At 36.1% G+C, this 10,083-nt stretch overlaps 2 protein-coding genes across 3 annotated transcripts; one reads left to right on the top strand and one right to left on the bottom strand.

Annotated features, from left to right (window-relative positions):
* Positions 1-549: 549 nt before the first annotated feature.
* ppil1 (peptidylprolyl isomerase (cyclophilin)-like 1) lies at positions 550-2,463 on the bottom strand. Its single transcript, XM_063910377.1, has 4 exons — positions 2,229-2,463; positions 1,872-2,026; positions 1,222-1,290; positions 550-836 (listed from the first exon to the last, which is right to left on the bottom strand). The coding sequence occupies exons 1-4, from the start codon at positions 2,282-2,284 to the stop codon at positions 616-618; spliced, it is 501 nt and encodes a 166-aa protein (XP_063766447.1). The 5' UTR covers positions 2,285-2,463; the 3' UTR covers positions 550-615.
* A 384-nt stretch (positions 2,464-2,847) lies between these two features.
* Positions 2,848-9,436, top strand: eno1b (enolase 1b, (alpha)). Of its 2 annotated transcripts, none has more exons than XM_063911672.1 (12): positions 2,848-2,985; positions 4,121-4,215; positions 4,339-4,434; positions 4,984-5,042; positions 5,178-5,247; positions 5,763-5,896; positions 6,012-6,234; positions 6,697-6,894; positions 7,805-8,006; positions 8,121-8,229; positions 8,747-8,805; positions 9,059-9,436. In XM_063911672.1, exons 2-12 carry the CDS (start codon positions 4,131-4,133, stop codon positions 9,120-9,122), a joined length of 1,299 nt encoding a protein of 432 aa, XP_063767742.1. In that variant the 5' UTR covers positions 2,848-2,985; positions 4,121-4,130; the 3' UTR covers positions 9,123-9,436. The 2 variants fall into 2 exon arrangements, with proteins under 2 accessions (XP_063767742.1, XP_063767743.1); XM_063911673.1 differs by lacking the exon at positions 2,848-2,985 and adding an exon at positions 3,960-3,983.
* Positions 9,437-10,083: the final 647 nt, after the last annotated feature.

The following is a 10,083-nucleotide window of genomic DNA, read 5'->3' as shown; positions in this document are numbered from 1 at the left end:
TATTTGCTGCTTACATTTATAATGCAAATCCTTTTGTGCCTTAAACACTGGTTTTATTTTTGTGGGTATAATATTTTATTGGGAAACTGTATTATTTTAAAAATATATAACTTTTGTCTTTATACATGACTTGACATTTATACAATAAAATACGTTGTGGCAATATGTGTTGTTAATTTTCAGTATCTTCATTAACAGATTATTTTGTTTAATATCAGTTATAATGGGAAGATTGTTCTTTATTATAATGACATTAGGAACGTTCTTAGAAAATCCAGGATAAAATGTAACATTGTTCTTTCATCAGTTCACTTTAAGGACTAAAGAAAACAACAAGTCCTCAAATCTGTTAACCTGGACCTGACACATTTTGGCATTTTTCTTAAAAAAAGACAATCAATTTCTTTTTCTGTCCATAAATTACTAGTCCAGCTCAACATTTATTTCAATATACAGAGTGGCTTAAATGTTTTCTCTTCCCCTACCTTTAAATTGGTGCTAGTGCATTACAGTCATAGACAAACCATTCGTATACAATTAAGAAATAGAGACTTTGAAACAATTAACAAACATTTATTTAATTAAAAAAAGCAGTAGAAAAAAAGTCTTATTTGTTTAATTGGGTACATTAGATCTGACGATTTTGATATCATCGACAGGCCGATCTTGTCCGCTTGTCTCCACCATTCCGATCCGGTTCACCACGCTCATCCCCTGGCACACTCTGCCGAAAATAGTGTGCTTTCCATCCAACCACTGATTGGGTCCGAGCGTGAAGAAGAACTGGCTTCCGTTTGTGTCTGGTCCGGCATTGGCCATTGCCAGAATACCAGCACCTATCAGACACACAAATAAAATCTGTTACAATGTTGTGACTTTTCAGTTAAAATTCCTGCATTAAATACAAGTATCTCATAAATAATTAATGTTAGGAATCTAACACAATTATTGAAGCAAAACAGTAACAACTTTTTTATAACATTGGTAAACATCCACTTTAACAAATTAATTTAAATATACCAAGCTGCTCTTTTATAAAAAGGTATAACTCCCTAAAACTCATGCATTTCAAAACCACTAAGACATTAAGGACTCAGTAATGACAAACTACTGCTGCAGGAGTCTTTTCATCACTTATGCAGCTATTCTTACTCCTCCTCCTCCTCCTCCACATCTACAATATTGTGTTTGATTTAGTATTTCTTCTCTTACTGCGTTTACCTGTAAATTTCAGTTCTGGGTTCAGCTCATCTTCAAACTGTTTACCAAATATGGAGGCACCACCGCGACCTGTTAAAAAGAACAAAGGCCAGTAAACTAGGATCAACTACAAATTAAAGTAACTGAACAAGACAATACACATTTATCAACATGGAACTATGATGTAGATCAGGGATCTAACCAAGTTCTACTCTTGTAAGGTCAAAGAGGTAAGATTTTGTTTATTGTTTATCAGGGTATAAAAGTTTCATGTGAATAATATATTGGGTTGAGTTGACAAAAGTAATGTATGTAAAGCTTGTCTTTAAATGTTGTTATATTATTACGAGACAGCCCCCCTAAAAACGAGATGACACTACATTTCCCAGCACAGCTTTTTTTCAGGGCCCAATTGTTAGCTACTTTTAATTTCGTACTCATTTTTACTTATGAAGAACTACGTAAGTTTGTACAAATTAAAGCCCAAAACCTCATAGAGAGAAAAACAACCCCATTTCATAAATACTTACAAAACTCAATATGTTGAATTATGTTTCGTCTGTAGATTTCCAACTTTGACTAGGGTCAATTGTGTAGTTCTTACAATGAAACCTTACCTAGTCGAAACCACGAAAGATCTGTATATAAAGTGTTGTATGTGATGCACCCACCTGTTCCTGTAGGGTCTCCTCCCTGCACCATGAAATCTTTGATTATTCGGTGAAACTTGGTGTTGTTGTAGTAGCCTCTTCTGGACAACTCTGCAAAGTTCTTGCAGGTTTTCGGTGCATGTCTCCAGTACAACTCCACCACAATCGACCCCATCCTGCAATGCATGCTCAGTATTATTTAGCAATTGGCGTCTTTCTTATGATGTGTTAAAGAGTGTACAAAGCCATGTCATATGTTTGGGTTGGTTAACCAACCAAGCATTACACTTGGCTAACAGCTCCAAGTCGATAACATGGCGTTACTGAGAGCTAGGTTAGCACAGTTAGCTTTCAGCAGATTTTAAAAAAAAAACTTACGTCGTGTCCAGAGTCACTGTTGGCGGCTGCCATGTGTCTGCAGGTATCCCTGACATTATCACTCAAAACAGCTGCCTTTGGTAGTCTTTAAACACAGCTGTTTAAATAAAAAGTAAGAAGATTTATCAGCCGCGCACATTCATTCAACATATTCCATGGGGGGAATTTCTTCTTCTGTGGTTACCGCTCGTTTCCTCTACCGGTTGAATGACTGCCCTCTACTGAGAACAAACTGCAGCTGGCTTAACATGCACATTTTCATTTTCCAATTTCATATTCTGCGGTCTATTTAGTCTTGATCAAATTTGCAAAATTGTTTTCATCTATAACACCATAATCTCTTTATTATATCTAAAATACACGTTACTGATAAAATGTTTCAATAACATATAGAAAGTAATTTAACCCTGCATCTTTACGTTTAAGTACATTGTTATATTATTATGTATCCCATTCCTGCACAACCACTGAATTATAAATCTGTTTTTCAGCATGTACATATTAAAGCACATCTTTTAAATACTGGTTATTTCTATATTTTCATAAAAATTGTTATATATTTTAGAATCCTGGATAGTCGTGATCATCTGGTGTAGTTCACATTAAAAACCGGGGGGTGGGTGGGGGCAGCAACGTACAAACAAGGTGACGTGTGCGCAGCAAAATAAAAGAAGAAGAAGAAGAAGAAGAAGAACGAAACTCCTCTTCTCTCTCCACTCAGCTACGACTTCTCAGCGTGTCTGCTTTTGACATCAAGGTAGAGTCATCTATTTGCATTTTAACCCATCTTTGTTATCTGGTATATTGCCTTTGTTTCTTTTATGAGTTGGGAGTAGTCTGTCAACATGGCTCTTTTTTTTTTCTAGTTTAGTTTACTTAGCTAGCTTTAGCTTAATGCGTGCCATAACCAAATCAATTGGAAAAGCTGTGGGGTCTGGAATTAAGTGCGTACTCTGCTTAAAGTTATTTATACAAAACTAAAATTAAACTCATTGATTTAGTTGGACATTGGTGTGACAGTTTGCGATGTGTTAATGTTATGCGATAATTAATCCTAGCCAATTCATCATTGAGTAGCTTTTTCTGAATGTAACCAATGCAGTAACATGGTTAATGAGATGCAGTGATACACGCACATATTTAGTATCTGTTTACGAGCTAGATTTCTCTTCACTATTGAGTTGCCCTTGAGCTTTTTGTGTGAATGTGCTATTTCCAAGGTCAAGGATAAAGTGATCATTTTTATGACCGTGACTTTCATTTCACTCCTCCCTATATGAGCCTTAACTAGTAAACAAGCTTAGCCATACATGCATGCAAAAATTGGTTTGTCAGGAAATAGCTATATTGTCCTAAAACTTTGATCACATAATATGTGCAGTGGTTAGCCTACTAATCTCTACATTTGCCTGGTTGTTTATCTGGCATGCAATTGGGAGGGATTATTGACGATATCATGACCTTTTATTATTGAGGATATCTGACATAATTTATGTTGTAATTAAGGTAGCATCATGACTCTCTGCCTAAACTGAAATCCTTATTGGTTACATTTTTATGCAGCAAATTATTTTTGCAAGCTTAACCTAGCTTTGAAGGATGTAGCAATCTCTACATCCTTACTTCCATGTGATTCATCAGGTGAGAAGATCTAATCCAATTAGGATGGTGGCATGCCTGTTAGCACTCCTAACCTTGAAGCTAAGTCAGGATATTTTTGTGAGTAAGCTCTAAGGAGCAAAGCGAGTAAAAGAGGTGCGCCAAAAGCAACCGAAAAATAGACTTTTTGATAGTATTGAGTTTTTATTGTCATAATTCTTTTATCTACAGCACACTTTTAACAAAAGGACTGTCGGATAGTAACAAGTTCTCCTATTCTTTCTCATCTCAAGGTCCTACAACATGTCTATTGTCAAGATCCACGCCCGAGAGATCTTTGATTCTCGTGGAAACCCCACGGTAGAGGTTGACCTTTACACTGACAAAGGTAGGCAACATTATGTTCATGTAATAACTTATTAAAATATCTATACATATATTTACAAAATAAATCAGTGATTGTCGACTCACCAATGTTTTGGCCTCTCTCTGCCCTTATGTACATTCACAGGCTTGTTTAGAGCAGCGGTACCAAGCGGTGCATCGACTGGAATCTACGAAGCCTTGGAGCTCAGGGACAATGACAAGTCTCGCTACCTTGGGAAAGGTGCGTAAGCCAATCTAGAGTACAATTTATTATTCAGTTTATTTATTGCATGTAATATCTTATTGCAGTATTCAATGTTATCGAACACTTGTCCTCATATTTCTAAGCCTTCAAGGTTAAAGCACAATTGTGAAATTCTATATTTCAAACTTTTTTCACATTTACATTTTTCCTCTTGAATTCTCTCTTTTCCTCTCTGTTAGACTTGAAAGGGTTAGTGAGTTCCCATTGCCTGTTCTCTCTCAATGTAAAAACTGTCCAATTGACAGCAGAGCAATAATTACACAACAACATAACAACTCCTTACTGAATGCTGTATTAGCATGGTGGATTGTCAGTAAAGCATGCTCTCACCCCGTATTGATGTTTAGCCTGTGGATTGATTGTGACATAAAACTGTGTTGACATGCTCAATAAGAATAATTATGTTTGATCATCATATGCAAATTATAAAAAGGAATTGCATGGACTTCTGTTTATGTGTTGCATGTAAATCTATATCAATGCTTTTATCACATAATACTGATCCCACTTGTCTTTCTGTTTTAGGAGTCTCACAGGCCGTTCAACACATAAATTCAACTCTTGCACCTGCACTTGTTGGCCAGGTAAGCACATAATTATAACTGTCTGATGGTTCTGTTCTCCCCACATGTTGTATAAAATAATAAGCTTGGGACTGCTCATTGTTTTGGTACTGATCATCATCACTCATTCCCATCTTGTAATTCTCGTCTCCTCAGGAATTGTCCGTGGTTGAACAAGAGAAAATTGATCAGATGATGATTGACTTGGACGGCACAGAGAACAAATGTTAGTGACCATGATCATTCTGTAGAAAAACAAGGCTCTGCTTTACTCGAGTGAAACAGTAGCTCAGTTCACTTGAGGCCAGACGACCTATGTGACCATTAGAAAAAGTTGGTAACATTTGCTACGATTACCATGTCTAAAGTAGATCGTTAACTATAACTGCTGTTAGCGCTGTATAATTGTAGTTGAAAACATGGTAATATAATATTTAGGTCATTAATAATATCAAAATGTAAGTCTTGTATTTATTGTCTTATTAGGTCAAGTATTGAAATACTTCATAATGACAGGTCACTCACAGACATTTTATAGGATAATAGTGTTTTATAACTCCCAAGGATGCTTTTAGCAGATTATATTGCATTATGCTGTATTTAATACTGACATTTGATGCATGTACTTAGATCTGAGATTTTTCTATTAATAATGTCCCTTCTGATGGAGGACATGAATGTATACAAAAGGATGATAATTATGATTTTATGTATATATATATTTTTTTTTACTCCAAACAGCCAAATTTGGAGCAAACGCCATCCTGGGCGTTTCCCTGGCTGTTTGCAAAGCTGGTGCAGCAGAGAAAGGTGTCCCCCTGTATCGTCATATTGCTGACCTTGCAGGAAACCCAGAGGTCATCTTGCCTGTGCCGGTGAGTATCTTTGTACATGCATCAGTTTCCTGGTATATTTTCTTCATTATTCAGTTTATCTCCAAGGTGATTTTGAATCTACAGCTCTTGATTCTCTCCCCTCCACCTTAACCAGGCCTTCAATGTCATCAATGGCGGATCTCATGCAGGCAACAAGCTCGCTATGCAGGAGTTCATGATCCTGCCTATTGGTGCAAGCACCTTCAAGGAAGCCATGCGCATTGGAGCAGAGGTCTACCACAATCTCAAAAATGTCATCAAGAAGAAATATGGTCAGGATGCTACCAATGTGGGTGATGAGGGAGGCTTCGCTCCAAACATTCTGGAGAACAAAGAAGGTAAAAGGGATGATTTTATTTTGAGCTGCTGTTAAATAAAACATTTAAAAAATCGTAAAGATTTGCACAGCTTTCTGGTTTCTTTTCCAAAAAAGAAATTGTCCTGTGAAGTCAAACTGCTATCATCTCAATGAAAAAACTGTAAACTAAAAAACCAAAGTACAGCCAATAGAAAATTAAACGCTGTAAAAAGTCAGAGAAAGTATGTCCGATGTTCCGCCTGCTCATGCAGGGAAAACAATAATTTTGGAAAGGAAAGTCCACTTGCCTGTCATGTGGTAGAATTTGCGAAAAAAGAATTCCTCAAGCGAAAGTATGACAAACGCTAATTTGTAAATAAGGTCGTGCATTAAATGTTTTTCTATTTGAGACTTCAGTGTTTTGTTTGTTGACCTGTTTTACGGTTCTGCCGTTGATGATTGTGTTCTAGTGGAATGTCATAATGATTGTTTAACTCTGCAGCTCTGGAGTTGGTGAAGGAGGCCATCGCCAAAGCAGGATACACTGATGAGGTTGTGATCGGCATGGATGTAGCAGCGTCTGAATTCTACAGGGAGGGAAAATACGATCTGGACTTCAAGTCTCCCGATGACCCGAGCCGTTACATCAGTCCTGACGAGCTGGCTGATCTCTATAAGAGCTTTGTGAAGGATTATCCAGGTAACGTGGAGCCACTTTCTCTTTTATACATCAATCAAGCAGATGGAGAGCAGGACACAATATAGTAGTAATGTCAGCACTGACGTAATTTCATGAAGTAGAGGGATCCAGCTGTTCTGAAACTTTATCAGCTTCCTTTCCTCACTGATCTTCTCATCAGGATCACTATTCTACTATTTTACTTCAACCATCTTTTTTCATTCTTAGGAAGCTTTAAAAAACAACACTATACTCTTATTAAGATAATGTCCTTTTTTGGATCTTCAAATGCATAATAGAAAGCACTTGGCATCTTGAGCTGAAGCTTGAGTCTGAAACAGATATTAAAGAGAAGATGGGGGGGGGGGGGAGAAAGGATGAAAGTCGTGGCCTTTTTGTTTTTCTTTGTTTTTTAAGCAAGTAAACCTCATCAAAGCACTTTCCAAAAAGTAAGATTACACACATTTGTTTACTTTGACTCACAATGTCAGTACTTGCAAAACCAAATCTGAATCCCAAAGGGATTTTGACTATTGTGTTTTTATTGATGAAAATAAACCTGTACAATGTAAACCTGCATTTAATAGACTGTTTTTACAAGTGATGATAATCTATACCTGCCGATGATGACATGAATCAATTTTGTTAAAACACCATTTTCCTGATTACTATTGGGACATTCACATGGAACTACTTTTGAATCCCTAATTTATTCTTTAGAAAATTGATATGTATGTATGCAGTATGTATGTCTCATGCTTCTTAGGCTGTAAGACCTAATATATTATTTAATAACAAGCTGGGATTAATTCATAATGGAACTCTCTATTTTGGTTTTTGAAAACTCTTTTGATGGGACTACACCTGAACTAGATGGCAAACATTTCAGTTTGAGGACTTATTGATCATGTCTGCATGTGTTTACTCACAGTGGTTTCCATCGAGGATCCCTTTGACCAGGACGACTGGGCTGCCTGGTCCAACTTCACCGGCAGCACAGACATCCAGGTTGTTGGAGACGATCTCACGGTGACAAACCCTAATCGTATCAGCAAGGCTGTGGAGGATAAGGCCTGCAACTGCCTGCTGCTTAAGGTCAATCAGATAGGCACAGTAACTGAGTCCATGCAAGCGTAAGTCAATATTTGACATCTAAAATAAATTGCGCATGTGTCTATAGATCAATTGTTTTTTAGTCGATGAACCACACAATAATCGGTAATGTCCCTCATTCGTCCTGCTCACAGGTGTAAGATGGCTCAGGAGAATGGCTGGGGGGTGATGGTCAGCCATCGCTCCGGAGAAACCGAGGACACCTTCATAGCAGATCTGGTGGTCGGCTTGTGCACTGGACAGGTAAATGCCGATTTAAAAAAAACAAACATTTTGTATTGTTTGTGTGTGACTCTTAGGACTATACCAACTGGAAGCAGCACCCAATACGTTGACATCATTATATTCAATAAATATTTGAATGCTTTTTTTGTAGTTGCATTTTATGCATGTCTCTATTCTGTTTTTACACGCTATTTCTTTCTGATCATTTCAGACATGCAATCCAAACATTTCCAATAATTCTAGAGTGTTAAGTTAAAAAGTCAACATTTGTTTAAAACAATATATGTTATCATTTCCAAAATTGCCATCACACAATATTCTGCTTTAATCCATATTTGGTGGTGTTTAGGCCTTCATATATGGATTTTTTTACTTGATTATCTCCCACTCTTTTATCTTTATGTTTTCTTTAAGGCTGGTGACAGAAATTTCATAGCCCTAGATTCTTTTGAGAATGTAATGCATTTTGACATGAATGTAAAAAAATATAATCTTACGTTGAAGCTATTGTACACATTTTGTCATGCAATTACAGATCAAGACTGGGGCACCCTGTCGCTCTGAGCGTTTGGCCAAATACAACCAGATACTTAGGTAAGTCTAAAACAAAATGAGGAATATCATCACAGTTGTGCAAATGTAAAAGTTTAAATTGCGGCCGTGCAAGCATTCAATTGTTTTACTGCTAGGAAATTAATTATTTAACCCTTTTTAACATAATTTTGAGTGTTCTTTGCTCATATGTTTGAGTTATTTTTCATGTTTTAAAAACAAGAAGAAATGTGTACACTTGCATGGATTAAAAAGAAGAACCTTAACCTGTTTTCTTTCTTTCTTTTTATTGCAGAATTGAAGAAGAGCTGGGGGAAAAAGCACAGTTTGCTGGAAAAAACTTCAGAAAGCCAATTTAAATGGACGATGCATTTACTTAACATAAAAATGGATCAATACATAGTAAATCCATTATCACACATTGGATAAAATAAAAACATGAAATGAAATGGAAAAACACATCAAGCAGTTAATGTAGAGCTACTTGGTAATTAATTTATAGAGCACTCACTGAAATTGTAACAATCAAATCTTCTACTGTATTATGTTTGTTTGTTTGTTAGTGTGGCTTAAATAACTTGAGTGAAATATATTTGCAGCACTGAACTGCTGTATTCACAAAATCTGTGCTTGAAAACAGTTAATAATAAAGTTTTATTTGTGACCAAATGTATTCTGATTATTTTTTTATTTTGCTGTTGTAGATAGTTTTGAAAAAAGGATGCATTTCCAATATTCTATATACACCTTCCCAGTCATATTATTTCAGCAGCCTTAATACTGTAAAGTAAAACAAAAGGGTACTTCAGTATGAAAACACAGCTAGAGCCTGACCAACGGAGCCTCAAATCAACCCGTTTTCCCGGTCAGCAAAATGCTATGTCATATACATAATGCTTAAAACCTACAGAATAAATGGTATTTTAAAACCTGGTTTATATGTTTTACTAATGATTGTTTCAAATATAATTGATCAATATGGTTAATCAGCAAGTGGCAGAGCTTTATCAAACCTTTTTATGATTGTAAATGTTTTATACTGGACAGTGGGCCGCAGTTTTTGCATCTATTCATCGCATTTTCTGTTACAAATATGATTCTATTTTTAATTTTGCATTATGAAAACAATGAATTCCTAAATATTTAAAGTGATGGCTGCCTGGTTTACCCGATGAATCAAAGCAACAGATCGCCTCCACATATATAATATGGATAATAGATGTTTCTTTTTAAATTGATATATTTGTTTGTGATGTTTACTTTCGTATTATACAATAACCAAAACCCAATTGAATACGACATACCTTGCATTATGATATT

Source organism: Eleginops maclovinus, chromosome 20 (assembly GCF_036324505.1).
Source record: "Eleginops maclovinus isolate JMC-PN-2008 ecotype Puerto Natales chromosome 20, JC_Emac_rtc_rv5, whole genome shotgun sequence".
NCBI lineage: Eukaryota > Metazoa > Chordata > Actinopteri > Perciformes > Eleginopidae > Eleginops > Eleginops maclovinus.
This window is presented reverse-complemented; position numbering and strand designations above follow the sequence as displayed.

Bases quoted from the DNA above. Each gene is read 5' to 3' on its own strand.
- eno1b (XM_063911672.1), top strand. From the start codon at position 4,131: ATGTCTATTGTCAAGATCCACGCCCGAGAGATCTTTGATTCTCGTGGA. The intron at 4,435-4,983 runs GTGCGTAAGCCA...TTTCTGTTTTAG, and splicing joins GTCTCGCTACCTTGGGAAAG to GAGTCTCACAGGCCGTTCAA. The intron at 5,043-5,177 runs GTAAGCACATAA...TCGTCTCCTCAG, and splicing joins CACCTGCACTTGTTGGCCAG to GAATTGTCCGTGGTTGAACA.
- ppil1 (XM_063910377.1), bottom strand. From the start codon at position 2,284: ATGTCAGGGATACCTGCAGACACATGGCAGCCGCCAACAGTGACTCTG. The intron at 1,291-1,871 runs GTGGGTGCATCA...TCTTTTTAACAG, and splicing joins AGGAGACCCTACAGGAACAG to GTCGCGGTGGTGCCTCCATA. The intron at 837-1,221 runs GTAAACGCAGTA...TGTGTCTGATAG, and splicing joins CCCAGAACTGAAATTTACAG to GTGCTGGTATTCTGGCAATG.